Source organism: Coloeus monedula (assembly GCF_965178545.1).
Source record: "Coloeus monedula genome assembly, chromosome: 9".
NCBI classification, from domain to species: Eukaryota; Metazoa; Chordata; class Aves; order Passeriformes; family Corvidae; genus Coloeus; species Coloeus monedula.
The window spans coordinates 20,225,345-20,253,331 of record NC_138789.1 but is presented as its reverse complement, the minus strand read 5'-3'; the positions used below and the strand labels follow the sequence as shown (position 1 = coordinate 20,253,331).

Sequence of the window (27,987 nt, the reverse complement as noted above, 5' to 3'; positions counted from 1 at the left end):
CCTGAAGCACCGTGTTCCTCACCAGCAGCAGGAATTCTGCTGCAGCCTCCCCTCAGCCTCTTCTGCATCCTGACCTCTCTGTGAAGGGGCTCAGTGGAAATCCTCTGTGCTACAGCACCTTACCTTTGGAAGATTTTATTAGACCAAGGAGGGAAGTGTTAGGATTTTATGAAGACTTAATGCTAAGTAGTAGAGCTTTATACTAAATTTACTGTGTGACTTTTGTCTACAATTTTTACATCACTAGGTGCCTGATGGATTTTTTGCACATTTCTATGCTATATGTGAACATATCAGCCCTGTTTTGGCCTGGGGCTTTTTGGGCCCTAGAAATTCCCTGTATGACCTATGCTGCTTCTTCAAGGTTTGCAACTTTCTTTTAATTACCACTTTTCTAAATTAAAAAAAAAAATTCTTTCTGATTAAAATAAATTAAGATCTTATTCATTAACATACATTTGCATTTTCCTAAAATTAAGGCTAACGGTAAGAAACCATGAGAAATAAGTAATTTCATATAAGTGTTTTAAGCCAGGAACTGTTTTGCAAAGCCTGTTTTAGCACACTTCTGTCTTAGCACCACAATAATACATAATTGGATGCTTTTAGGGAACACGTTAAAGAAAGAGCTGTTAGCATTGCATACTTTTTTTCCTTCTTGTAACTGAATACGAGTTTTTCCTTTTTTCACCCCCCCACTAGGATCAAGTGCTTTTCTTCCTCAAAGACATTTTTGATTTTGAAAAGGTGAGATACTCAACTATGGAGAGCCTGGCTGAAGACCTCACCCAGCTGCTGATCCGCCACACGGAGCTGCTGCTGGCGTATCTTGGGGCAGACTCCCTGAGACACGTCGGCGCTTGTGTGAGTGGCCACGGGCCTGTCATGGCCAGTGGGCTTCTAGAAGCAAAAGTACAGTAAACTTAAAACCCCTGGCAAATGACAGGGAGGGCACATAGATGTGCTCTTGTCCTGCCTTTTCTCTAATGCTGAAGCTACTGTGGCTGTTACTGAGCAAGCATCTGGGAGTGCATCGTGTCACTAAGTATGGAAAAGGACTCAGGGAGGTTAAATGTACATCTGTGAGAAGAACTGGGGAGTGTATTACTGTATATACCTAAATTAATTTTGCAGCTCAGCTGTCGCTGTATTTATATTTCATGTATCCCAAAGCTTTTTTCTGTAATATTTGGGTAAAGTTAATTTATGAAATACTGTACTTTTGCACAAATAATTTGTAAGTGAAGCTGATGGAGTTGTTTCCTTTAAAAGCTTATAGTACAAAATGTTCATTGCAGAGTCTCCAAATCATTAGGTGTCTAGATCTAGAAGGTGTTTTGACTGGGGTATCTGCAGTCTCTGGTTCATGTGACACGTGCAATAAAGTAATCACACTCACAGAAGTGAACATGTTGCCCCTGCCCTAGAATTCCATTTGTGTGGGTGTAAGCAGCCATTTTGTACTACAGTGTAATGGAGCAGTGCAGGAAATGTAAGCACCATTTGGGCAGCAATGACTGCCAGTATGCAATTTTTACTTTATTTTGGTTTAAAATATCACTAAGGTGTTTTAAAATACTTATTTATATTTGAAAAGCTATGCTAGCTTCACCAATTAATTTAAAACTTCCTTGTTCTAAAACCATTACTACGCAATATGGTGGTAAATGAACCAATATTATTCTCAGTTCATATGTAGCATTTCAAAATATATTTTTAAATAAGTATGTATGATAAGATTTATTAATCATGAAACAGAATTGAAGGCAGTGTTTTATTATTAAATTATTTGTGTCTTCCTCCCTTCCTTGTGGGACATCAGGTGTCTGTTTAAGAGGAGTGTGCAGTGTAAAACTGTGGCTCAGGCCATGGAACCCTGAACTTCAGATAGGAGTACAGCACCTTCAGAAGGCATGAGGGACCTTGCAGTAATGGCTTTTCCTGTTCCAGAGGTAATAAATAGTGATGAGCTGTAATCTTTGAATATCTGTAAACTGAAGCAATGCTTCACAGTTAGTTTAGGCTCTAAAATTGCACTTACATATGCTTTGCCACAAAAAGCCAGCCCACAAGAATCTATCCTGTGACAAGAAATACAGAGTAATTACAGAGTAATTCCAAATATTCAGATACTTGAGAAGCATGTTGTTAAAATCTAGGATATCAAAACAAACTTTGACTAGAAACATTTCAACTTCTGTTGCAAACACAACCCAAAAGGATGCTATTCAAAAGAAGGGCCTGTGTAATTCATAGATTTTACTGAAGCCAACATTTTGCTCCTTTGTTGTACTCATTTTATAAATACAAAAATGATGAAAATGTGTCGTATTACTTGTGTGAAATGCCAACTGATTATAGTTTATTTAACAGAAAAGAGTATACTCTATATGTAATAAACCAGAAATTCCAAATGCTATTCTTGGCCTATTTCCACCATTTAACTTGCTGAGCTTGGCACCATCCTCCATGCTGTGCTTTTTTTTTTCTCTGCAATGTGTCTTCAATACAGGCATGTGACGTTTTTTTCACCCATCTCACTTAACTTTTGAGCAGATAAGTATGTTTAAGCTATCTGTATTTTGGCAGCTTTTTCAAGTTATGAAAGAAATTATGTGGTACAGTAAAGGTGTCTTGTTGGGTTGAGAATCAATAGGAATAGCTGGAAGTAGAAGGAAGAGAGTAAGTGGCATATTCTACAGCAAATGTATGACCTGTAGGTAACAAAGGAAAGCGTCTGCTGTGATTTATCTGGTCTAATAAAATGATATGAAGAAAATTATACTTTAACATACATTACAGAGAAACAGAAGTGAACTTTTTCACAGAATTAAAGGTATATTGAGATTTTCGTATTATTTACAAAACCCCTGTGAAAAACCAGAGTTGCACATGAGATTATAAATGTTTCCAGACACTTGGAAAAAAGTAAAAGCTGGAAACTTGGTCTTCTGTTGAAAATGAAAGGATTTTTTTAAACAGAAGAATAAGCAGGGCCTAATCAAACACCAAAATATTTAGAAAATGGGCAAGAACTTCATAATACCTGACTTAAACATGTATGTCCCTTTAAAACCGGAGCACTTCCGTACACTCATAGAGCTCTCAAAAGTCCACAGGATTGGATTGGAAATGGAACTGATGTATTTCCCATCCAAAATAAGAAATACAGGATTTGGTTGTTATAAGATGCCACCAACAAACAATTGAGAAACAGTAAAGAAGGGAGGAGAGAGATAGGGAAATGTGCAGGTATAGGTGGGTAGGCTTTTGGTCTCTGGATCTTTTTTGATCTTTCTCTAAAGCACATTCATCTATTCTGAATATGTAACTAACTCCAGAGACAGAGATGGAAGTTTAAATGGGAGATGGCTCTCTCCTTGGAACACAGAACTGCCATCAGTTCTCTTACAACCTGCACCTTTAGCTGGAAGGTGTGCACAGGATATCTGTTGATAACTGGCCATCGTGGCTTAAGAATTTCAGAAGTGCACCATCTCTGCAAAAACAAGTGCCAGAGCTGCACCATAGCAGTGATAGTGTGATGCAGTTCTGCTGTAGTTAATTCATAATCAGACTCAGAATTTAGTTTATAGTCTCTAAATTTAGATAGTTTTGAATGATACTTTCCATGCTAACAAGAACAAACTAAATTTAAAAGCCATCCTCTTCTGCCATAATGGTACTCCTAAGATTAGAAACGTTGAATGCATAGGGATTATACAAGAATCAAATATTTATATCATTTGTAATTTAGTTGTAATAATAATCTTACTTTAAATGTGTTCTTAATGATTATTATTATTCCTTTTTGTAGTGTTTGGTTTTTATCAAAGTAAATGTGTCAAATCAAGTGTCAGTATTTGTGACCTTTCTATTGCCTAAATGAACTGCAGCTGTGTACATAAAATAAATTATTTCAGTGGAACAACTGTTGCTCATATAACTGTATCTGAAACTTGAATTTGCACAGTTCTTGAAATCTAATGCAAAATTATTTAATATGGCAGGAATTTCAATACCAGTTAGTCATCCTGAAACTTTAAATGAAAAAAGAAAAACTATTACAAAATTTACTATATAAATGAAAAAAATATTGAATGGGAACAGCTTTTGGGCTGTCCAATTTCATTGCACACAGCTCTGTGCCAAGCTGTTGTCTCTCTACTTGGTTTTAAGAGACGAGTTTTTTCAGGATTATTTCCAAGCCAGACTGCTGTACTGAGCTCCAGTTGTGGATTAAGACCTCCTTTATGGAATAATATAAGTAATGAAATACAGGACATAAAGAGTCTAACCCCCACTGCGGTAGAAGGACAATGTATGCGTGCTTTGATCTGCCCAGATTTGTTTTATGTGTTGCACGTGTTCATCTGCTGAAAGCGGGTGTGTCCCGGGCAGTCGGAAGCCCCGATGCCGCTCCTGTGCTTCAGTACGGCTGCCCCGAGGGTGGCACTGGGGGAAAGTGCCTCCTCTGTCCTTCAAAAGGCAAACCCGTTTTGTGTTTTAGCTTTGGTGGCCGTTGTTCAGATCTGCACAGCCTAAGGTCATGTGGTTACTGTCCTAATGTTGATAACCCAGCTGGAATTTAGGCTCCAGTCTGGCAGACACAATACAAGAGAGATAGGAAGAAAATTCTGCACTGGAAACCTTGCAACTGAACATGTAGGAAACAAGTAATCTTTAAGCAGGAAAAGGAATATATTCAGATGTAATAAAATCACGTTTCTTCCTCTGCTTTGTGAAGTTCCCAGCGACAGGCGCTGCTTTGAGCCACCGCGCTCTGCCTCTCGCCGTCTGGCACTAGGGAGATTCCTCCCCGCTCCATCAGCGAACTGTCACATTACTATTATTAGTTGATCGCTCTCCATGTGCCATTAACCGACCCGGCACCGGACCGCCGTAGGTATAAAACCCCGCGGGCCGGCAGAGCCAGCGCAGCGGAGCGCTCCCTGCGTGCGGGGCCGGGGGGAGCGACGCGCCGGGGCTGCGGCGGCGGTGAGTGGGGCTGACCCGCGGCTGCCGGGCCGGGGCAGCCCCGCCGGTACCGGGCCGGGGAGCTCCGGGCCGTGGCCGGGAAAAGCCGCGGTGGTCGGGAGCAGCGCGGGCAGGGCGGTGGCGGGCGGCGGCTGCGGGCGGTGGGTCTCGGTGTCCCCCGTGCGTCCCGCGGAGCCCCCGCCCGCCGCTCGCCCGCTGCCCTGCGGCAGGGCCGGCGCGGCCAGGGACGCGCAGCAAAGCGGCGGCTTCGCCGGCCCGGTTATTTATAGCTCGGTGCTGCTTCCAGCCCAAAATTAGCCTGTTGGCCGGGCTGCTGCCCGCGGGGAGGGGGGCTGGCTGGCTGGCTGCCCCCCCCACGCGGCCAACGAGGGGCCGGGCACGGCGCGCTGAGCCGCAGGGCCGGGGACGAGCCGGGCCGGGCCGGGCCAGCTGCCGCGGCGCGGGGCTCGCCTGGAATGCGGGCGCCGGGCGCGCGTCGCGACTTTTATGGAAAGTTGCAGCGGCGGAGCGGCGGCCGCAGCCAAGGGGCGCTCGGCAGCGCAGCCCGCCCGCCGCCGGAGCGCCCCGAGCCGCAGCGCGGGCAGCGCACAGGTAAGAGCAGCTCCGCCGCCGAGGGGCACAACGGGGCTCGGTCCCCCCCGTCCCGCCCCCCTCCCCGCCGCCGGCCCCGCTGCCCCGGCGTGCGGCGGGGCTGGGGCTGGGGCCGCCTGCCCGGCCCGCTGCCCTCGGCGCCCCTCGGCCGGACCCGCGGCGGGAGCGCCGTGTCCTCTCTCCGCCGGGAGCCGGGCGGCTGCGGGGAGGGCCCGGGAGGGGCAGCGCCCGGGGGCGGTGTAGCCGCAGCCGTGCGGGAGCGGTGCCGGCAGGGGCCGGGGCCGGGCGCTTTTGCAGCGGTTTAACCGAAGCCGCCGCCGCCCCGCTGAGGCGGCCCCGGGGACGCGGAGCCCGGGAGGGCCGTCCCGCCCTGGCGTGAGGGACCCACGGTGGGTGATGTGCGGCTCATAAAAATTAGTTTAAAATCCCATAAATCCCCGATTTTCATAAACCGCGTGTCGACATGCGGAGGAGTTCAGTTTTGTTGGTGTGGTCTTCAGCAGCGAGGGCACGCTGAGTGCGTCCATTGGTTCTGCTTCACCCTGAAGTGATGGCGGTAAAACAGAGTGGCTTGGAAGAAAATATTCGGCTTCTGTGATAGCTTGCAAACTATTTATTATCACGTTTGTTTTCGGTAAATAAGGGCTTCTTTTTAGCCAACAAATGTCGAAAAAAGCGTGTTTAATGAAGCATGTCAGAATTTCAAAGATTAATCAGAAAGTAGCTGTATGGTAGAAAACATAGTACTCAACCTTAGATCTCAGGTCTTAAGAGACATTAGATCTCCTAGAAAATTGTGCAGTGAAATGGAATTATGAATTATCATTAGTCTTATAGGAGGGCCAACTGCATCAATTAAGGAGCATGCAGAAGTATGAGAATATGACTGTTATATGTAGAAAGCACAGTCTGGTGAACTATGAAAGCTGTGTAGATGGTTTAAGACATTAGTAAGGAATACTTGTGGTCAGACTGGCTGTGGGGAGGCAGTGGGGAAAGCTCCTGGCATTGGGAGAGCAGTGCAGGAGGCAATGGAAGTGACCCCTGCACCAAAGGCACCCATACCTGCTCAGGTGAAGGTGGTACACATGATCCAGCTTTTACAGGCATCAGCACCACCAGCAGGGTGGGGTTGCTCAAGGGGAAGCAGCAGCATATCTCTAGGAAGCCCTGGAGACCTCTCCTTTGTGGTGGAGGCAGAGCTCGGGCCATGACCACTGTGGGTGACCACCCTGGCTTCAGTCTGGGTTGGCCAAGAGCATTTCTGAGAAGAGGCAGAAAGGCTGTGTCCTGTCAGCAGGGAAGATACAAATTGCAATAGTGCCTCATGTCCAGTATTTGGATTACCTTGATCTTTGAAGTCCTGTCAGTGAAGTCAACAAAGCAAATGGTTCATCTTCAGCTGCCGTGATACAGCAGGGAATGGAGGAACTGTGGTGTGGGGCAGAATATACTGATTTTTCTCCTGGAGACCTCAGTTCACAATTTACTGCCACTTACAATTAGGATCAGCAGGTACCATGGAACATGAAATCATGGGCCAGAAGATCCCAGCAGGACTTCCCCATTACCAGAGCAGTCTCTGAACTCCCACCACATTTGCTCTGGAGCCTGTGTACCCCATAATAGCATGTGAAGAGAGTAAGGAATCAACAGACCATTTGTACAGAGAAGGGTGATTACATTCTTTTAACAGTCGGGCTGAATGGCACTGTTGCATTAGGAGTGTTTATAGCTATATAAAACTTAGGCATCCTTCATAAGAAGTGTGTTTTTATAAATGACACCCTACCTGCAAGGACTGCTCTACAACAAAATGGGACTCTCAATAAATATTGAAGTGTGATAAATTCAAAGATTGAGGAAAAGATTGTGTTCGAAATTAAATTATCTGGGTCACTTGTTGGTAAGCATTCTGGTCTTTAATTGTAAAGACTTAATGAAGGAAATACTAGTGAGTGGAAGTAGTTTTGCATTTTGTATTTATACAAACTGTGAAGTTTAGACAGCTGGTATTGATTGTCATAACTCACTGGCTTCAGTGGAGCTGATGGTTGATGCCAGCTCAGGATCTTCCCCTATGCATGATAATTTTAGTATCTCCTTCAGTATCTGTAATTTGGTACAACAACTGGTAGTGTCATTCCAGACCAGTTACAGGGAGGACATAAATGATGCCCATTTCCCCTCCTCTTTCCAGTTCTGTTTAATATTTTGTTAACTATTTCAATGCTGTGGACTGTTTGCCTCTCCTTGGTGCTTTGGCTGCAAGTAGTGAGTTTCCAACTCTCACAGTATGGTTTTCTTGTATAATGGAGTCTTCCCTTCAAGTAGATCACAAAGAGGAGACAGATGGTAAATGTAACTTAGACTGTGCCATGAAGGGCTTATTTATAACTCACAGTACCCAGTAGGAGAGCAGGGGGCCTCCCGAAAGGAGAAATCACAGAGGAACAGGACCTTTTTCTAAAGTCCTGACTTCATACTCCTATTGTAAAGAGTGGTGTTCAGTTCAGGGAAGTGCTGGCATTTTTTGTGTCTCATGTGAGGATGTTTATCATGCCCCTGAAAAACAAGAATATTTTAAAAGAAAGGGAGTTTTATTATTTATGGGAAGGTTTTTTTTTTTAATCTGGTTAAAGCTGCACAACTTTTTTTGATCAATTGAGGACTCTGACCTGCTTTCAGAAATGGAAATTAATTAAATTTAAGGAGATGGATTTTGGGACTTGTGAGCCATCAAACTTTCTGTGTCCCCTGAATGGTTTTCTTTTTTGACTTTTTTTTGCCTGAAGTAAGATTTTAGGGAGGCTGCATGAAAAGTTGAAAGAGTGCTATGATTGTAACAGGTCAAGACATATCAGAAGTGATTGCTTGTCTATTTACTGTAAATGAGTAAGATGTTTGAAAACAGTAATTTATCTTTTTACAGAATATTTCTAATCTGCTGCCTAGTGTCCTATGCATACTGGTTTGTATTAAATTTTCACTTGAACTTAGAGATCCCTCTCTGCATTACAGCCAGTCAAGTCTAATGGCATTTTCTCTTCGTTCCAATTCCAGAGGTACAACCATTGATCACTGGATGCAAGTCAAATTTTTCTTGAGGAGTGGACCTTTCAGAGGGGCCCTGTAGTCTGGTACTTTCAGTATAAACATTGTAACACCAGACCAACATTATCAATGATGTGTCATTTAATTGTAGGAAAGGTAAAATGTGGAGAGAAAAGAAATTCCGTCAGGTGAATGCTAGATGTCAGATGAGACTGGGTGTGCAAAGGGTAACAAGCTGAACTCATTTTTTGATCATGGTCATGTTCAGAATTATAGTCTGGGGTGTTTTTTGAGTGGGAAGCCTCAGTGAAGAGCTCTCACAGCTTCTGCTGAGGTATGTTGATCGTGGGAAATAAAAGATGAGACTGAATATTAAGATTGGACAGCTTTGTCATAGGAGAAATAGTTTCTGAAGTAAGAAACTAAACAGGAAGACTTGTGTTGTCTCAAAAAATAAGAATTGCTTTTATTAGTTGAACTCTGGGAAAATACAAAACAAGAATACATACGTATATAAATGCACAACTTAAAAATATAACTAGTTCATCTAAAAGAGAATTAGTAGGTCAAGGTTTCTTGGGTTGGAAAATCTATTACTGCATACTTTTGCAAAGCTATTGGCAGATGAGGAAGGCACTGTTCTTCCACGATTTGTAGGTGTCAGGACTTCTGATGTAGCCACTTGGTTTTTCTCAGCACCAATTCATTGACTGTGATCCTCTCCTGATGGTGAGGCAGATACAAAGGAGCTTCAGTCCATAATGGTTTTTCCCGAAGCTGTGGCCACTCCCTCACAGACCCAACCCAAAACTCAAGGAGTGCTTCTTCTTTTCTTAAAGATTTTGTATCGTCTTTATCGGAAATGACTCATCTGCCCTGAGGGGCGCCTGAGGCAGGGTCCAGCTGCTGGTCCTGCTCAAGGTTTAGTGGCCATGGAGAGGGATGAAAGTGAAACACGGGTGGTATCATGTTTAGCAATGCGCTGGTGCTTTGTATCAATATCTTTTAGCATCAGAGGTGGAGGTAGGATGACCTGTAGAGGCAAAATGCCTTAGAGCCAGCTGGCTAACCTTCAAACATATTAAGAGTTAGTGATGCCAATGAACTGGAAAGCAGCCTAAAGTAATAGCAGATATGGCAATATTCCAAATGGCAGAAATATATCTGCCATCTTGAAGGCCCACAACCTGTTGGACTGGCACTATTTTGGAAGTTCAGACAGCAGGAATTTGCAAAGAAAATTTCTTCCAGCTTTCACACTTTTAGGGAAAATTTGAGATTTGTTATCCCACTGTTAAGAGGTTCAGGTAATTGGAGCTATCAGAAAGGTTCAAGACAAAGTCTTGACTCATGAATATAATCTTCTTACAATTAATTGCACATAATAAACCAGACTTTGGAATAGTCAGTTTTCAAATGACTTTAGGATGTAGCCCTGTATATGAGGTACACTGCTGTGGTCAAGATTAGTGGTAACCTTACCTTGAGGTGTTGAGGTGAAACAGAATTTCTTGTGACAGATTATCTTTGAGTCTTCCTTCTCTGCTCCAGCCCCATGTCAAGGGTAAAAGGTCTCTATGTCCCAGGCTACTTCAGTGCAAGGATTGCACCAGTTCATGACAATCCTTTGTTTTCTGATGGGGTCCTGCAGTAAACCTTTGAGTCAGCTGCTGTTTGTAAAGTACAAGGCTAAAGGTTGCCAGCCCCAAGTAGGGAAGGAGCCATTAAAAGAACGGAGTAGCAAAAGAAGAGATCAGAGAACTGTCTCTAAGACCTGCTAATGAAAATACAGAAGTCAAAAGATTTTAAGTAGTTTTAAGGTTATACTGATCACAGTGGGGATTTTACTTACATGCATAGAAATCAGCTAAAGCTTATAAAGATGTGCAAATCCTGCACAGTGTACAAGTGTATGGTAAAGCCTATAGGGACCCTGAGGCTACAGAATGCTGATGCAATTACTTGCCTTTCTAGACTCCACACAATTCTAACATGCTATTGCTGACCTGAAACAATCTCAATAGGAACTGCCACTTAGTGATTATATGTTCATGTGTTCACAAGTGAGAAACTGAAATGCCTTGGATTCCTATCAGTCTACAAATGAGGGAGTGGGGTGGTGGTGGTGTGACTTTCCGTACTAACTTGTTGAAAGGGAACAACAAAGCGCTCTCCAGAACATCTCTGTTGAAGCCAAATTTGAAGAGTTTAGAATTTGTAAATCAGGGCAAGCGTTGGCAGCTAAATGCTCTTGCTTCATATGTTGTGACTGCTTTCATTGGGAAAAACATCCCAAGATATCTTAGAATCCCATTCTATCTGTGAAGCTACAGCAGTGCTGGTGACCATTGGTGATGTTGGTGTATTTTTGAAGAGTTTACATGAAAACAACTCTTAATTATTTTTCAAACCACATAAATGTTTCTGTGTTCATAATCTGTTTGCAATTAAGAATTAGAGAATTTGAAGAATAAGAGTTTAGCTTTCCATATCATGAAAATCCCTGACTTCAGTTCCTCTAAACGACAAGTGAGAAGTCCCTTCCAGTGGTAAGCTACTTTTGCAGCATTTTTCCTTCGAATCTTTGAGCCCTTATTTTTACCATGTTTGGCACACTGAGTTTTTAGGCTTTCCTGGGACTCGGAGGATCGATACAATACGGACAGCAGTAGCACTGGAGTCATGTCATGATTTCCTTCCTCCCACAAGCTCTGATAGATCTGAAGTTTAAAAGAAAAGAAAAAAGAAGAAAAAGTGCCTTTCTGTTAGTTTCTTAGTAAAGAGTGTACTTTAAAATTTCTAACAATTTTCCTTTAAAAAATGCTATGCAATTTCCAGATCACAAATTCTGTAAATACTTTATCTGTATGTGGCTTACCTATCCCATTCCATAGTTTTTAGCACTACTTTTCCCTGGAGAACAGCCCTCGGGGAAGGGAAAGCATTACTTTGTAGCCGTGCGTTGGGTGAAGGGCAGAGCCTTGCCGCGGGCCGGAGATGCGGCTGCGGCAGTGGCACGCAGGTGGCTCCCCCGGCCCGTCTCTCCTCCTGCAGCCGCACAAGGGCAAAGCAGCAGCGCGGGGAGGCCGGGGGCTCCTGGCCTGAGCTCTGGCAAAGCTCCTGCAGTCGCAGCCCCGGCTCACAGCTCGGCCCGGAGCTGCGGGGACATTCCTTCTACTGCCCTGAGCACCGGGAACAGCCGTTTTGCAACAACCAGCCAGGGCAGCCAGAGTTTGGCTCCAAGTTGTTAGTTTTTTAAAATGGAAATTAAAACCCAATACCTAGGACTATATAGAGGAGTTATGAGCATGAATAGTGAATCATAAGCTTGTTCTTTTAATTACTGTGGCATACTTAGAACCTATTCATGTCTTCAAAAGCCTCAGAGGACCAAGTGAAATTGTGATACATCAATTTCAGCCTATGCAAACTTATTTACAGGAAGATGGTTAAAGCATCATTTAAAAGGAAAAGACAGGAATATAACGACAACTGTTTCTTTCAGGTAGAAACTGAAAGCCATCTTAAACACACCAGGTGCAGAGCACAATACAGTAACCATGAATGACATTGCACAGAAAACTGAGGTATGTACCAATTTTAAAGTAATCAAGGCAATGTAATAATTTACAACTGATGCTTGCAAAAATAAGAATTAGAAATAATTGTAAAAGACAATTATTCTGGAAGTCTGCTGGTATTGCCACTATTTTTAGACAATGAAAGGGGACTTGTAAGTAGCATAAGATTGATGGAATATGTGAATTATGTTCTTATTAGAAAAACATGAAGGAGGAGGGCAAAATAAAGGCAATGAAATATGAAGAAGCTTTAAATGTTGGTGGCGAAATTCTGGGTAACATTTGCATGGTTCTAAAATGTAAATATACAAGGCTACTTTCTTCTTCTATATAGACTTACTGAGTAGCAGGAACAAAAACTTCTGGTGTAGGTGGAAAAATATGAAACATGGAACGTTTTTAGCCAGTTTTCTCAGTATTACTTTATCGAGAACATTCCCGTTGTCATCACTGTAAAAAGAGAAAACTTCACAGTAGTTCTGAAAGCGGGAACCTTTGGTGTTTGGACACCTACAGAGTAATCACTGGCAAAGCAGTGTCCATTTGTTATATCAGCATCAGAGCCCTGATAGTCCAGTGATCTTTGCACTTTGTAACATAAAATCACTGGGCTTCTGGTTTTCTCTAATAGTAAAAAAGTAAGTATATAATGTATTGGAAATTTTAAGTTAAGAAATATTACTGTTTATTTAAAAACTACAGATGGCTGGTGCCGTGTTGCAGAAAAACTCCCATACATATTGTATTATACATCTATGTCTTTGTATCTCTTTTAAATGTTAGGGACAGAGAATCTCTTTGGTGTTTGCTTAAGATTGAAAGCAACAATATAAATCTGTATCTAATTTAATAGTTTAATATAATGCTGAATATTGTTTTGGATATTTTAGTATTTATGACTGTTTATGAACAAATACAATGATGCTTAACTGATGATGGCTTGTGGCACAAAGTTCAAAATATCAATTGCATTTCTGTTTTATGTTCTTACATTCTTTCTAATCCAACTATCAGATTATTTCTATCCATCTGTTTCAACTTTCTTTTTCTTATCTTCATTTCTTCTATATCTTCACCAAGATTCTGCTTTCTTCATCTAAACCCGTCCAAAAGTCCTATGTGCCCAAGCTTCACAAGGGTGATGTAAAGGATAAATTTGAAGCTATGCAGAAAGCAAGGGAAGAAAGAAATCAAAGGAGATCTAGAGATGAAAAGCAAAGAAGAAAAGAACAATATGTTAGAGAGAGAGAATGGAACAGGAGAAAGCAGGAGGTTATTTTCTTTGCTAATATTTTATGTTATTTTAATACTTAATATTATATCCGAAAATCTATTTACATTCTTTTAAGACAGTAATATTGGGGTTTCATTTAAGTTATAAACACGGTTTTCTTTCTGTGTTTCATCAACTAGATGAAAGAACTGCTTGGATCTGATGAAGACGATGACACCAAACTATCTAAAATAGAAAAGGGTTATGTTCCAAAGCTAATAGGTAAGAGAGGCCCGACTTTCAAGGCCACAGAGTTCACTGGGTAAGTATGAGATGGAACTGCTCAGCTGTGCATTTCATGTCCACAGGAACTGTTAAAGGCAAGTTTGAAGAAATGGAGAAGCAAAGGCAAGAAGAAGAAAGAAAAAGAACGGAAGAAGAAAGAAAGCGCAGAATCGAACAAGATATGATTGAGAAAAGAAAAATTCAAAGAGAATTAGCAAAAAAGGCACAGGAGGTACGTTCATCTGATCACAACAGTCAGGATGTAATTATAAAAAACGTGAAAAATGTTTTGTATTGATCAGAAAGGTTAGACCTTAAGATTTCTGATAGTAGTGATTTACATGATTTACATGGGAGATGCTCAGTGGGGTGGAAGTGAGCTATAATGTTCAGAGAGTCTTCATTTCTTTACAGTACCAAATTTCTTTTAAGCTCTAAAATTGAGTTACAGATGAAACTGGGCAGGCATAAACCTGGTAGGAACCAGGCACAAATTTTGTTGTCATGTGCATGTGAGTTTACTAAATTAATTTGAAAATGTTTCTTGTATTTTATCAACTCTTACTTTAGACAACCTTTGCTTATAAATTAGTGAATACAGTTCAGTGATACATGAACTAAGGCAAGCAAGAAGTAGTAGAAAATGCCACTGGCAGGCAAAAATGAGAAGACACTAATGCAGTACTAATGCAGTAAAAATCATAAATCATGAAGATCCAGATCATGTTTTATTCCTTTGCCATTTTGTGAATCATCATTGCATATATATACATATATATATATATATATATATGAACAGACTCCCAACTTCCGTTGATGCCAGCAAAGCAAATTCTGTCTTTTGTAGAATTTTGTGAACGGATATCAAACTTAATTCCTTTTGCAAGTTTTCTTCAGTGCTGCAAATACTGCAGTAAGAATAAACATTTAAATGGCAGACTAAATACACAGGCAAATTTCTATTTAACCAAATTATAGTAGTACTTCATTCAGGTGTGAATTTGTTGTAAGAAATGAAAAACAGTGCTATAGGAGAAGTCAGTTCTTGGACAGTGTTTTCTACTAGAATTTCTAACATTGTTAAAACTGTACTTTAATTGGCATTGCATCTAGCATATATTTAACCTAACCTGCAAGGCAGAAGTACATACTTATAGAATTTTTAAAACTGTGTGAATTTTAGACCATAACATAGACACACCATAGGAAGTAAGCACAGCATTAGGCTTTTTTCAGAAGTTGAGGGGAAGACAATGTCACTTGAATCAGAAATAATCAATACCTTTGCTTTAGATTTTTTTAAAACATTTCTTTTTTTTTACACAATTCTGCAATATTTAAATGAAGAATGGACAACTCAAGTACTGTTCTTGGTTCAACACTGTGTTGGGAATGCTTGAGCAGACTTTGTGTGGGATGTTTTATGTCTTGTTGCCTCTTCCTCGACAAGCTGACCTATCTGAAGTATTCCAACAGAGGTTCTGTCATTACCATCTCTGTGAATTTACGTGCTACATACATATCACTGATACAAAAAGAATTTCCAGTTCTATGCTTGCAACTCTAAGGCAAAGAGCCAAATTAATGTAATCATATGAAATTCTCATTTAATAGATTGATGACTTTAACAATACGGGAACTGAATCAGCAGCTGAGGTAATCAGATTTTTTTAAAGAAATGTTCACCTACATTTTTATTCACTTTGTTTTATTATTGTAATTTGGGTTGGGAAAACTTAGAAAACAGCACATAAATACCTAATTAAAGTTCAACCAAGGAGCTAACAAATTTTTAATGTTTATGGAACTATATCTGTACTTGAAATCAATATCTGGAAGTCTGAAACAGAGCCTGGACTATGAATACTTTGTGGTTAGTTAAAAACATCTAAAATGTAAATATTCAAAGCCACCAGAATTATTTGATATCTGTTGAGAATGATACTTTTAAGTCCTCTGGCTTTGCAAAGAATTATCTTAAAAGCTCTTTGCCTTAAACTTGAAATTAAAGGGGGATTCTGACAATATGCAGATATTTAAACACCTCACTCAGTAACCTTTTAAATTTTTTTACTAATTTACCATATGAGTTTTAAGTCTTGCAAATAAATGTTCAATTTCAAAAGCTGGGACCAAAGGTCCTATTGTCTTTCACTAACACAAGAAAATCACACTCCTACTACAGTTTTGGAAAGAAAAAACTTAAACCCCCAATTTCATCAGTTTTAACTTACTCAACAGTATGAAAAAATATGGGTAAAATATATTTTGGCAAATAAGTTGTAAAAATAGATGTGAAGCAGCAACATCCTTCAAAAAACAATTACTCTACCTGACAAATTGTATATTAGAAATTAAAAATTACATATTTCTCTATTGAAGTATTGGCTTATTCCAGCCGCAGTTTATCATCATTTACATAATAAATGTAAAGACTGGAAGTAGAGTGTGGTTACAATTGCTGTCTATTCAAAGTTGTTCTTTTCCAAACCTTGAGTTTTTATAGCTAACTGTTAATGAAAATCTATAAAGAAGTCAAGGAATTTGCCAGCAGTTATGTTTAAAATATAATTCAGTCTTGATACTCTTCAGCTATTAGAAGAAAACTAGTGACTGCCACAGGCAGATAGATTTATTCTTGTGGTTAATACTCAACACAAGTAAATCTTTTGGAAGCTTTGTGCACACAGGTTAAAACATCAATTTCATTAAGAAATGAGTTTATCTAGAAGTCAAGTTTCATGAAAATATAATAAATACCTTTTTGGACAGGAAGGGGATGATTCACTGCTAGTTACAGTAGTGCCTGTAAAAAGCACCAGGACACCTGGGAAGACGAAAATAAACTCTGAGAACACAGGGAAGGAGAGAGCAGAACAAAGAAAGACACAGGATGAAGAGATGAAGCTAAAATACGAGGAACAAAACCAATTCCTTAAGGAATCCAAGTGCCTTTCATTTGTCAAGGTAAACCAGTCATCCACAACCACCTATATAATAGATATTTATTGGCTTAAGATATGACCATTTCATTTTTCTTACACAGGGTGAAAATGAAAACAGTGAAACTCAAGAGCCTCTGTCTCCTGGTAAGCTGAAAGTCACATTTGAAGAACTGGAAAGACAAAGACAGGAGAATCAAAGGCGGCAAGCAGAGGAAGAAGCAAGGCAGCGTTTGGAAGAGGAAAAACGGGCCTTTGAAGAAGCCAGACAGCGAATGGTAAGTACACGTTATGCTCGTGTTGGTACAGAATTTGCACATAGGATATGCTTTTGCATTCTTTCCTGTATGGGATTTTTCTTTTTTCTTATTCCTTAACTTTATTTCCAACTGTTAAGAGTCCAAAAATGAATTTTTGACTGACATTTTTGACCTGTGCTCTAACTCAGTAACAACACTGGCATAATACTTTAGAGATTCTTTCAGTAAACCCCAGAAATACAGGTGTTTTGATTTTGTCAGCAACGTAGTAGGTTTTCTATCTACACTCTCTAATATCTTAAGCTATAAGCCTTCAATGAGATGAGTAGCTGGCTGTTTTGTTCTGAAGTAGTGCTGCAGATGGTACAGTAACCAGTTTTTGATGCAAATGTTCCATAGCAACAGAATGCTATTTCTTATCCCCATATTTATTTGTAAATGTGATAAAGATATACATCAATTACAACTCTCCTCTTATGAAGAAAGGCAAAAAAAAGATCAGCTCTCTTGTATGTACTGACATAAACAACAACATACTATAAATTACTAGATAAAGTCCCCCCAGTTGTCAGAAATACAGCTCACAGATCCTGTTTTGTATTACTTGGAAAACTGCCTCCATATGTGTTCTTTATCATAAGTCAGAGTTGTATTAGATCAGCTATAAAAAGACCTCACTATAGTTTGTTCTTTGATCATACTGAAGGAATCATACACTTTGTATTAACCTAAGATAACCAGATAGTTTAGTTCTGTATTTCCTCACTTTACCATACTCCAGTTCCAATAGCGTTTTTGAAGTATTTGAATACTTTTCCCCTGTTCAGTCATGATCACTATGACTTTGTTAATTCACATACAAAATTCACATACAAACAAGATTAACAAGAAATGAGATTTTAATCTTACATAAAAACTTGGAAAATATTATTTATAGGAATTTGCTAGCTTCAACAGAGTATAATTATGCATAACAGTCTTGGAAAAACAGCTCTAGATGACTGTTTTGATTATATTTCAAAAACATTCAAAACATTTATATTCTACAGAAACAAACCAAACCAACAACACAGAACTTCTAGAAAGCTGAAACAAACAAATTCCCAAGTGGTCCATATTGAGAGAGTTCTAGGTTTAGGCAGATGCCCAAATTGTTTACTTCTTCATCTCCACCTCCAATAAATCACTGTTGTTTCACACCAATAACTTTGCCATTATGTCAATAATGCACTTTTTTCCTTTTTGTTTGGGGTCGGGCAAAGGATTCTAGTGAAGTAGAAGAGGGAAGAAACTGAAGGAGAGTGAACTTCATGAAGTCACTTAGGTGTTCTAACTGAAGATTAGTTCACATCTCTCTTCCTTATGTTAATGCATTTATTTATCAAGTAATGTGAAATAATGTACAAATTCTCCACATCAAAAGACATTTTCTAACATGCAGCTGTACTTGCTGACCAGTGGCTGTCAAAATTTGAAGTAAACATTTTTCTTAAGAATTCAGCAGTTAATTTTCTTCAATTCTTTAATTTTTTTCCCTTATGAATTTCAAATAAAATAAAAGATTTCTCTAATTCCCTAATGGGCTACCCCACCTACCAGTCCCAGGGCTGCTCACAGTATAGAGATCTGGATTATCAGTACTCAGACAGTTCCCAGTCTACTTCCTCCACTAACAGATAAAGTACTCTGGGATGTCCTCTGAAAGGGGTTCTTGATTGCAGTTTGCAAACCACAGGCTTCTCTTAGCCGGTGAGTGTTCACTGGACAGAAGCTATAGTGAAGAGATCAGAGTATCTCAATTCCTTTTCTTCAGTGATGATTAAATGTCTAAAAGGAAAAGAAACAAAAATCTCAGTCTGGAATAACAGCAAAATACTAATTGATTCAGTTTTGCTATAAGACTCTACAGCATTTCTTTAACTGGTGCACTGATGAAAACAATTTCTATACAAACAAAAAGACTTGATGGTATAAATATCTATGAAAGTGATGTAAATGAAGTGAATAGAGAGTGATTTACAGTAAATGATCCAACAATGAGACCATAAAGTTTGTACTTAATTGTCCAGCCTCTTCCTGATAACACATTTTTCTTTGAATTACACACTCAACAGATTTTTTAAAATTATAAAAGCTGCATGTAGGACACTGAAAATTTCTTTTCTCCCCGCCCAGCTAAAACAAAGATTAAAATGTTTCTCATAGGAACCTAACTCTTGATACATTTTTTTTCCCCCAAGGAGAAAGCAGTATTTATAAAAGATCAGAAAGGAATAGAGTATTTATTTACTGTAAAGGATATCTTTTTGTTTGGGTAAATGCTTTTTATGTTTTCCTCTCCCTATTCTCCTTAAGATAAATGAAGGTGGTGATGAAGAATCTGAAAACGCTGTTAAAGAATTCCGCCCTGGTAAACTCAGACTCAGTTTTGAGGAGATAGAAAGACAGAGGAGAGAAGAGGAAAAGAGGAAAGCAGAAGAGGATGCACGACGACGCATAGAAGAGGAGAAAAGAGCATTTGCTGAAGCAAGGAAGAACATGGTATGGTATTTTGGTTTAGCACAGACTTTAATTTTTACCTAAATCGCAAACTGGAAAGAAGCTGGGAAAAAGCTTTAAATAAAGGTTAGGAATACATGCTTCCACTCCTTCATTAATTAGTTCATCTTACTATTTATTAGAAGGTAATGGGGTAAACTACCCAAAATCATCAGAGAACAATCCTTCCTCGCAGAAAGCCTAGAGAGAATTTCAGATAATTTAGTCAAAACCAGGTATTATATCCAGTGGGTATTATTATGTTAGATGAAACAAACTTGGGAAGTGAAACGTTTTCACAAGAAGGGTTTGTTGGTTCGGGTTTTTTTGGGAGAGCAAATTCTTTTATATCTCCATGTTTATCTCCCTACCTTTAGACAGTGTCCACCAATCATCTCTTACTGCTAAATCACAATTAATGGCACAGTAGAAAAATGCTCACTGCAAGTACAAATCTGCAAGTACAATGCTCACTGCAAGAGCCACAAATCTGTGGCTCTTTAGGGAGGAAAAATTAAGAAGGTTGAACCCAGCTCCTTGATGTTTTTAATGCTTGTTCAGAGAAAAACAAAAAATAACTTGTGGTGTTTACCATTAGAACACTTTGCAATACTATCTTCCCTTGACAAATACAGATTTCTGTCATATGCAAGGACTTCTAAAGTGTGAGTTAGGATTGTACTGGAGACAAATTTTCAGGGGCTTAGGACTCACAAACACTACCTGAAAGCAGAGAAAGATGCCCAGCTTCAGAGGGTGGCAACTATTATTTATATTTAAAAAAAAATAGCCACAGTGCTTTAAACTGTGCTCTTCATACTTACTCCAACCCCTCCAAGATTCAGCAGGCTTTTGGGTATAAGCCAGTTACTTCCTGGTGGACATCAGCAAATACAGTATTAAATGACACAAATACAAACTAGAACTAAGTAGTGCTTGTTTCAAAAGGCAAGGCAGGATGTGCCAATCTAGAACTGTGGAATAACCCAGTCATCTGGTAGCATCTCTCTCCATTGCCCTCTGTGATTGAATTGGGAAAGACCAACTGCATGCCCAATAACATTTTCTTAATCTCTCAAAGCAATACTTGTGAGAGAGATGAAAACTTTGTATGAGTACTCATATTGCTGGCAGGGCTCCCTCTGCCTGGAAATTGGGCCAAAGATAAGACCTGTTTGCTGAAAGACTACCTAGAGAAACTACAATGTAAATTTAATTTTATACTGTACAGAAAAATAGTGTCTGTCTGTATCTCCAAAGAAAGAAAATAGAACCTAAAAACATTTAAAAATACCCCTAAAACAAAAGAATACTACTGGAGACTTCTGCCACTACAATTTTTATGAAAAGGCAGTAGAGCACTAAAGGAAGCACAGAAAGTATGTGCTGCTTCTGTTTTTTCCTGCTTTCTTGGAAAAGTTTTTTTGGCCTCAGTGTAGCAAGAAACTAAACTCAACTGTCCAGGCAAGAAACAGGGTTCAATCCATCAGATGCAGCACAGAGGCTGTGACTACTCTACCTGCAGACAGTGAAAGTGGCTTGTAATTTAAAAAAATTACTGAAATACATTTTCAGTATTTATGTACTTGAAAGTTCTCTGTTAAAGTAGCATCCTGAATACAAATACTACATTTTCTACTACTTGTAACAGTTTTCCTTATTTTCCATGCCTACAAAATGTAGCAGCAATGCAGATATGTCCTAAAATGTTTAAAAATGTAATAGTCCTCTCTTTTAAAGACAGTAAAAAATGTACATTAAGCTGTTATTCTAGGAACTTTTTACTGTTCCTTCATTTTAATTTAGTTTTGGAAGTATACACACAGAGAAATGGTAGTATTGTGGCTGGAAAACACAAATGCCACCTCCTTTTGGATCTCCCTATTTCACATTTCCTTGTGCTATTTCCATGCTCCCCAGGACTAGTGTGATCACTTTTACACTGATGCAATCATCTTTCGTCCCCAAAAGTACTTTTCTAATAGAGACTGCAGAAACAACCTGTCTTAGCACAAATAAAAAAAATTATTTCCCCATTTGCCCTCTGAATATTTGCTGACTGTGTTGCAAACCATGGTTGTTACAGGAATGGTTCTCACAACCAACCATTTCCACTTTGCAGGAAAAAAAAGCATGGCTAAAATATTTACTGACCTTATCACAGGGGTTTTGTACATCACACAACTCAGCTGAATCTTTGGGTTTTTAGTCAGGGAAAAGGTGGCTCACTGTCTTTTCATAACTAAGTCAGAAATACAGAGACAGCTGCTAGTGCTTGCTCACAAGCACAGCTTTCAAGCACTTATGGGCAAATTCTGAATTGATGCTTCTCCTGGTCACTTTGGTTCAGTATGTTCTTGAAGTGATGAGCTTATGAACTAATGCATCACCAGCAAGAGTCTTTCATGTTTCTTTGCTAACTTAGTGACAGGTAGCTTCTAAAAACTATGCAGCATCACTAAAGTTTTCACTTGAGGAAAGAGTTCACAGCTTTGTTTTTTGACTTCACTTCTCCACAACACAATTTCAACAAATATGCTCGTATTACACAAAACAGATGAAGAGTGGAAGGAATGGTGGTGCTGAAGTCCAATTTTAAGCTTACTCAGAGGGAAAATCTGAGTAACAGCTGTAGTGAATAGAATTTGAGCACAGTTGGGCTGAAAAACTACTGAAAGAACTATGGCAAATAAAGATATGGGCAAAGTAAGTCAAGAGGGTGGTATGAACCAAGATGACACCAAAAGCACTAAAAAGTGTGGGTTACAATGGCAGTAAGTAGCAATAAATAGTAGTGCCAAAGGCTCTTTTAGAAATGTCTATTTTCTGACCCTTTATAGTCAGAACACTTTCTCAAATGGAAATGCTGCCCCTTTAATTACTTCTAGCATTTGACTGATTACTGCTGTTGGAAATGCCTACAACTTAGGGCACATTGAGCTTTTCCAGGTTTGCCGCAAGGCTTTTCAAACATGATTAAATAGTGCCATAAGCCGTATCACCCTCCTGATCAGTACACCTCACCTTTACCTACAGAACATTCCTGTTGAGACAATCTCTGTTAATAAGTTTATATAGTTACATGCACAAACATACATTAATGTAAGTTTTATCACAAACTTACTTTAAAAATTCCTGCATAACTCACTGTCACTACTGGCTGCTTTTGTAGTTTTGAGCTTCATATTTTAGTACTTCAACACATTCCATCTGATAAAATACTAGTTCTTACACTTCCTGCTTTGGAAGTAATGAAAACTGCTTTTCCTAGGCCCTACTATCTTATGAATTACTCTAAAAGATAGGCCAGCTGCTCCTAATGCCAACCAAGCCTAACCCTGCTCTGAAGCCAGACAAGGATAGGGAAAGGAGGAAACCCTTGCAGGTGGGTGTATAAACCAATAAACTGACCACAAAACTTAGCATAACAATTTGTGCACAAAGAAGAGCTTCTTCGGAACATTCTGTTCAGTTATCCTTAATGGGAATACTAATACTGCTTTAGAACAGGAATGTAATTCAGAATGCTTAAAAAAAGATTACAGATAAATGTACTTCAGCATTAAGAGCAATGACATTTTAACACAAACATTTTGTCTAATGATAGTCTGAAGTAAACAAGAATGAATTGCTTCAGGTCCTAAAGGTGCATTGAGAGGGCATCCTCCCACGCAGAGGGAAAACACTGCTTTTTAAAAAACCACCTTCATCTTCATTATAAAAGTTTAGCATTTAGTTAAAGTCAAACACAACCCCCCCCAAATCACTCCCTCCCACAACATTAGAGGAATACCCACATTGGCACAGTGCACCTTTCTGTACTGGAGCAGATGTAACAAAGCAGTCCCTTATCTTTAAGTACCAGAAGTGTCTGAATAGTGCTGTGATTTCATCACAGATATAATTAATGCTCTGAATTTCCAGCAGGTGCTGGATGATGAATCACCAGAAATGTTTAAAACCTTTTCTCAAGAATCTCTCATACCTGGTAAACTGGAAATTAATTTTGAGGAGATGCTGAGGCAAAAAATGGAAGAAGAAAAGAGGCGCACAGAAGAAGAGCGTAGGCAAAAGTTGGAAATGGAAAGGCAAGAATTTCAACAGCTGAGACAAGAAATGGGACAGGTTTGTACATCAAACGATACGTTAAGCATGCTCTGAATAAAAAAAAAATAGATCAGTTTATTACTAAAATCTCAAAGTTTGAGACTGTAAATAAAAATTCCTTTAAAAGGAATTTTAAATTAATACATTCAACATGATGAAAAAGGAAAAGAAAAATAGAAAGCCTTACTTTTAAAACATTGTATATAAGGATATTTTTATCACTAATCTACCAGGAAAATGTGTTTATCCCTTGCTACCTTAGAAGTAACTACAGTTACAAATGTGTAACTTGTTTTTGCAGTAATTTCTGAAAATTCTGGAGTATTACTAAAATGATTAGATAGTATTTATAATATTGGGATAACAGAAATATCTAGTTCCCAAAAGACAATACAAAAATAAAAGTAGGAAAGTGAAAAATTCTTGCTTTTCAACAGGGAAATACTGTGCTATCTAATGAGAAAAGAAATACAATGTGCTCAACTTTTTTATGATTGGTATCAAGGGTTTGAAGACTGTCACAGATGATTTTAAAAATCACACACAAAATCTGCTTTACATCCCCAATATTCAAAACATCACATTCATGAACTTTACACTTCAGTTTGGCTGTGGGTGGCAATTCTTTATTATTCCCTTTTGCGTGTTAAGGAACTGCATTCATTTATTATGTTTGTTGCAAAGCTCGAGCAAGTAATAAAGTCTCTAGCTTGTGATGTTCTCAAGTAATCCTGGGGAAGCAGGGACAGGGACATCCAGCTAAAATGCATGTACATCTTTACAATCAGTCAGAGGTCATAAAAGGAGGGAGAAAAATATCAGTAATTATAACTTCAGATGTGGTTTGACTGCAGGACCCACAACTGCCCTTTCTTTTCCAGCCACGACATCCTGAAATGTCATTTACTTTTTATTGAATTAAAAAAAGATTTAAAAGGCAGTATTTTTTTATTTAACAAAACAGCTGTAATTTAGAGGATTACTTCATATTGCAAGTAAATAGAAGTGAATTCTGTACTCTGGGTAAGCAAGTTTTTTGTATTGGTCAGTGTCTGGTTTTCTGAGTCTGCGAAGGGCAGTTTATTGACAGCAACCCTTGAACAAAGGGCATATTCAAGCAAGATACTTTAAACTCTATCTAGTTATGATACAAATGCATTCACCATGAGATAGCAAGGAAAAAATAAATTAGAGGGGAAAGGTCTTTGTACTGATTTCAAATAACTAAGAGAACTGTAATGTATTGAATTATACCATCTGTGGGGAGAACAGGTAATAAAAATAACGAGGGCATTTTCCATCTTAAACATTCTGTAATTTCTTAACAGCTGGAAGAAGAGTCTGAAACTTTTGAGCTAAGCAAAGAATATGAAGAATTAATGAAGCTAAAAAGAAGCGGTTCTATTCAGGCAAAGAACTTAAAAAGCAAGTTTGAAAAAATAGGACAATTGTCTCAAGAAGAAATACAGAAGAAGATTGAAGAAGAGCGAGCAAAGAGAAGAGCAATGGATGAAGAAATAAGAGAAAGGGAAGCTGAAAAATTTCAAGAGGTAAGTTCCATTCTGTGTATGTTAATGATATACTTAACCAGCACACTAATGATCCAGGAGTAGGCAATGCTGCTGCTTTCATCAAATTTTGCTGTTTCCAAAATTATGTTTTCCCTTCTTTCCTCTTCCCTCCTTTGGATGCTTAAGGATATCACACCTCAGCATCCCTAAAAGAAACAGCACCAGTTTATTATCAGTCATTAGTCAAGCAGAGATCTGCTTTTCTGCTCAAAGCCCTCAATTCAGCATCTTAATCTGAAACCTGCCAGTCTGAGGGTTTAAAACGTCTGTATCTGAGAATTACCTATTAATCATCACTTGAATTGCTTCTCCTTCTGAAGTCCTAATTCATTCTCTACTGCATGAATTGAATAAAAAATTCAATTACCAAACTCAAACAATACCATTTGAAGATCAAGTCTCTGTCATGTATACTCATTCCCTCCACTTCAGACCAGAACCTTGAGTTTTTCAGAGGGGAAACCCCAAGAAATGGAGCAGTCAGTGGAGCCCATCAACAAACTGGCCTGTGATCCACGAGCCCAGTGTGAACTTTTGTAGACGGAGCATAAAATTTTAACGGTACCAAGCCTGATCTGAGCCCCATTCTGGCTCTTTTCCACAACAGTCAGTTCAGCATCAGCTCAAAGCCTGTCCTATTTTTGAGCTTTTAACTTAGTGATTGACACGAATTGTTTTCATGAGGTCAACCATGTTAGGTGTTGAACCTATGCTCATATCAATGGCATAAAACTCCAGTCACTGAGGATTTGCAATTGCCAAGAAGTGCTCAATTTCTATATCAATAAAACTTTAGGAATGTTATTTTTTTACCTATGATTTTTGAAATTCTTTTGCCAAAATCTTGTCCTATCCCTGAGATGAACTATTACGAGACTTACCCTACACTCATTAAACAAACTTCTGAAAAAAACCACGTTTCTGTGTGGCTTTGCTCAGTTAAAAAAACCTCTGGGAACACAAAACTAGTTTTATTATTATATATGATAAAGGTAATAAGTAACAGTTAAGTCCTGTTTTTAATTATTTTTTTCCCCCAAGGATGATGACGTAGACGTGACACCAGCCAAGAAATCTGAGGCTCCATTTACTCACAAAGTAAACATGAAGGCTCGTTTTGAGCAAATGGCAAGAGCCAGAGAAGAAGAGGAGCAGAGGAGGATTGAGGAACAGAAATTACTACGCATGCAGTTTGAACAGAAAGAAATTGACGCAGCATTACAGAAGGTATAAATTGCAAAATAATATTCTCCAGTCATAAGTGTCATTTAACTTAGCTTACCACTGTCAATTACCACTGTTGGCAACACTACCAGATACAAAAAGGAATGTTTTACTCCTTCTAGCAGGTGCTAGGAATTGTTGCAATAATATAAAATTGCTTTTGGTGTTCTCACATACTCCCCATAAAAAGAAGGAATGGTTTGGGTTGAAGGAACCTTAAAGATCATCTACATCCCCTGATGTAGCCAGGGACACCTCCCATTAGATCAGGTTGCTCAAAGCTCCATCCAACCTGGCCTGAACACTTGCAGAAGAGTATGAGACACTGCGAAGAAAGGTCATGACATCCCTTGAATAACCTGAAGATGGAATTGACATTCATGCCTGTATTCTACACTAACATTCCAGCCTCATTAAAATGCATTTTACTGTCTGTGGCATATCCAGATTGGGTGCATTGTTACATAGTGAGGACAGATGTGGAATTTCCCCTTCTCAGAAACACAGTAACTTGTAATCAAGTATGTTATCACTAGCAGTCATAGTGCTATTGCCACTTTATATGCTCTAAAATCAACTTATTTTAAAACAGAAAAGGGAAGAGGAAGAAGAAGAAGAGGGAAGCATTGTTAATGGTTCTACTTGTGAAGATGAGGATCAAGCTCGATCTGGAGCTCCTTGGTTCAAGAAGTCACTGAAAAACACATCAGTAGTTGATGGCGAGCCAGTGAGATTTACAGTTAAAATTACTGGAGAACCAAAACCTGAAGTTACATGGTGGTTTGAAGGGGAAATGTTGCAGGACTCTGAGGACTATCAATACATTGAAAGAGGAGAAACCTACTGCCTTTACTTGCCAGAAACCTTCCCAGAAGATGAAGGAGAATATATGTGTAAAGCAGTCAACAACAGAGGCTCAGCTGCTAGCACCTGTATTCTCACCATTGAAAGTAAGAGCTAGCATTTTAATTTGCTTAATTCCCAAATAGTCTTCTTGCATCTTTCCTGTTATGAAAATCTAACTACCTGTCTCTCTTAACCCTTTTTCTGTCTCCTAGCTGATGACTACTAATGCTCTACTTTAGCTGGAATCTTTCTTCCCCTCAACTTTCTTACTGCATTATCTCTTTCTCTGATGGGGCCAACTAAAGAAAGCAAGGATGTGCATTGATTTGTCATTCCTGCATCAGATAAGAACACCCTTCAAATTGTGAGAGTTCCCTACTCAATGCAAAAATTAGTATCAAAGGCTAAAAAGAAGAAATCAGTGTATGAAAGATCAACTAAAGGAAAAAGCTGAATTACCATAGTGCTCCAGCATTTGAAGACCAACTGTTGTGTAACAGAATAAAGCTGAATACATGATCTGGAAACTTGTGTAGTAGTATCAATCTACTGGTGTATCTTGCATGAGCACTGAATATTTAAGCTGTTTTACTTTATCCCAGAGGCGCTGAACTAGCAAAGGAAATACTTATTGATGATTTTCAAAAACCCAAGTGTACTATTTTTGAAGAATAAAAGATGACATAACTGCTCATCACTGCTTCAAGGAGCATTACTTCTTTTGTTTTAAAATGGGCTTGCATTGAAACTGTTCTGCTCTGATCGACCTATGCAGCT

At 39.1% G+C, this 27,987-nt stretch overlaps 3 protein-coding genes and 1 long non-coding RNA gene across 18 annotated transcripts in view; 2 read left to right on the top strand and 2 right to left on the bottom strand.

Annotated features, from left to right (window-relative positions):
- MIGA1 (mitoguardin 1) overlaps positions 1–3,899 on the top strand; it is a 37,424-nt gene extending 33,525 nt beyond the window's left edge. The window contains exons 15-16 of one of the 2 annotated variants that reach the window (XM_082287099.1): positions 248–364; positions 703–3,899. In XM_082287099.1, the coding sequence (XP_082143225.1) occupies positions 248–364; positions 703–921 (336 nt within the window). In that variant the 3' untranslated portion in view covers positions 922–3,899. The remainder of the gene's footprint in view (positions 1–247; positions 365–702) is intronic. The other variant, XM_082287100.1, reaches the window with a different exon arrangement.
- Positions 3,900–4,891: 992 nt separating this feature from the next.
- Positions 4,892–27,904, top strand: NEXN (nexilin F-actin binding protein; the record flags this gene model as incomplete). Of its 11 annotated transcripts, none has more annotated exons than XM_082287425.1 (14): positions 4,892–4,906; positions 12,149–12,230; positions 13,305–13,496; positions 13,638–13,719; positions 13,806–13,954; positions 15,337–15,378; positions 16,495–16,689; positions 16,769–16,942; positions 19,280–19,465; positions 23,387–23,587; positions 24,898–25,119; positions 26,182–26,367; positions 26,957–27,314; positions 27,423–27,904. In XM_082287425.1, the coding sequence occupies exons 2-14, from the start codon at positions 12,204–12,206 to the stop codon at positions 27,434–27,436; spliced, it is 2,028 nt and encodes a 675-aa protein (XP_082143551.1). In that variant the 5' UTR covers positions 4,892–4,906; positions 12,149–12,203. The 11 variants fall into 11 exon arrangements, with proteins under 11 accessions (XP_082143551.1, XP_082143548.1, XP_082143550.1 ...); XM_082287422.1 differs by lacking the exon at positions 4,892–4,906 and adding an exon at positions 4,930–4,998; XM_082287424.1 differs by lacking the exon at positions 4,892–4,906 and adding an exon at positions 4,968–4,998 and having other exon boundaries at positions 12,153–12,230.
- Positions 8,893–13,345, bottom strand: LOC309576260. The gene is made up of 3 exons (XR_014226666.1): positions 13,216–13,345; positions 10,126–11,363; positions 8,893–9,676 (listed from the first exon to the last, which is right to left on the bottom strand). It is a non-coding gene; the product is annotated as an uncharacterized lncRNA (long non-coding RNA).
- Positions 17,004–27,987, bottom strand: part of FUBP1 (far upstream element binding protein 1) — a 35,022-nt gene continuing 24,038 nt past the window's right edge. For all 4 annotated transcript variants that reach the window (XR_014226665.1, XM_082287427.1, XM_082287429.1 and 1 more), the window contains one exon: positions 17,004–18,751. Coding sequence is in view for 3 of the 4 variants with exons in the window: in XM_082287427.1 (XP_082143553.1) it covers positions 18,734–18,751 (18 nt within the window). In the remaining variant the exon portion in view is untranslated. The remainder of the gene's footprint in view (positions 18,752–27,987) is intronic.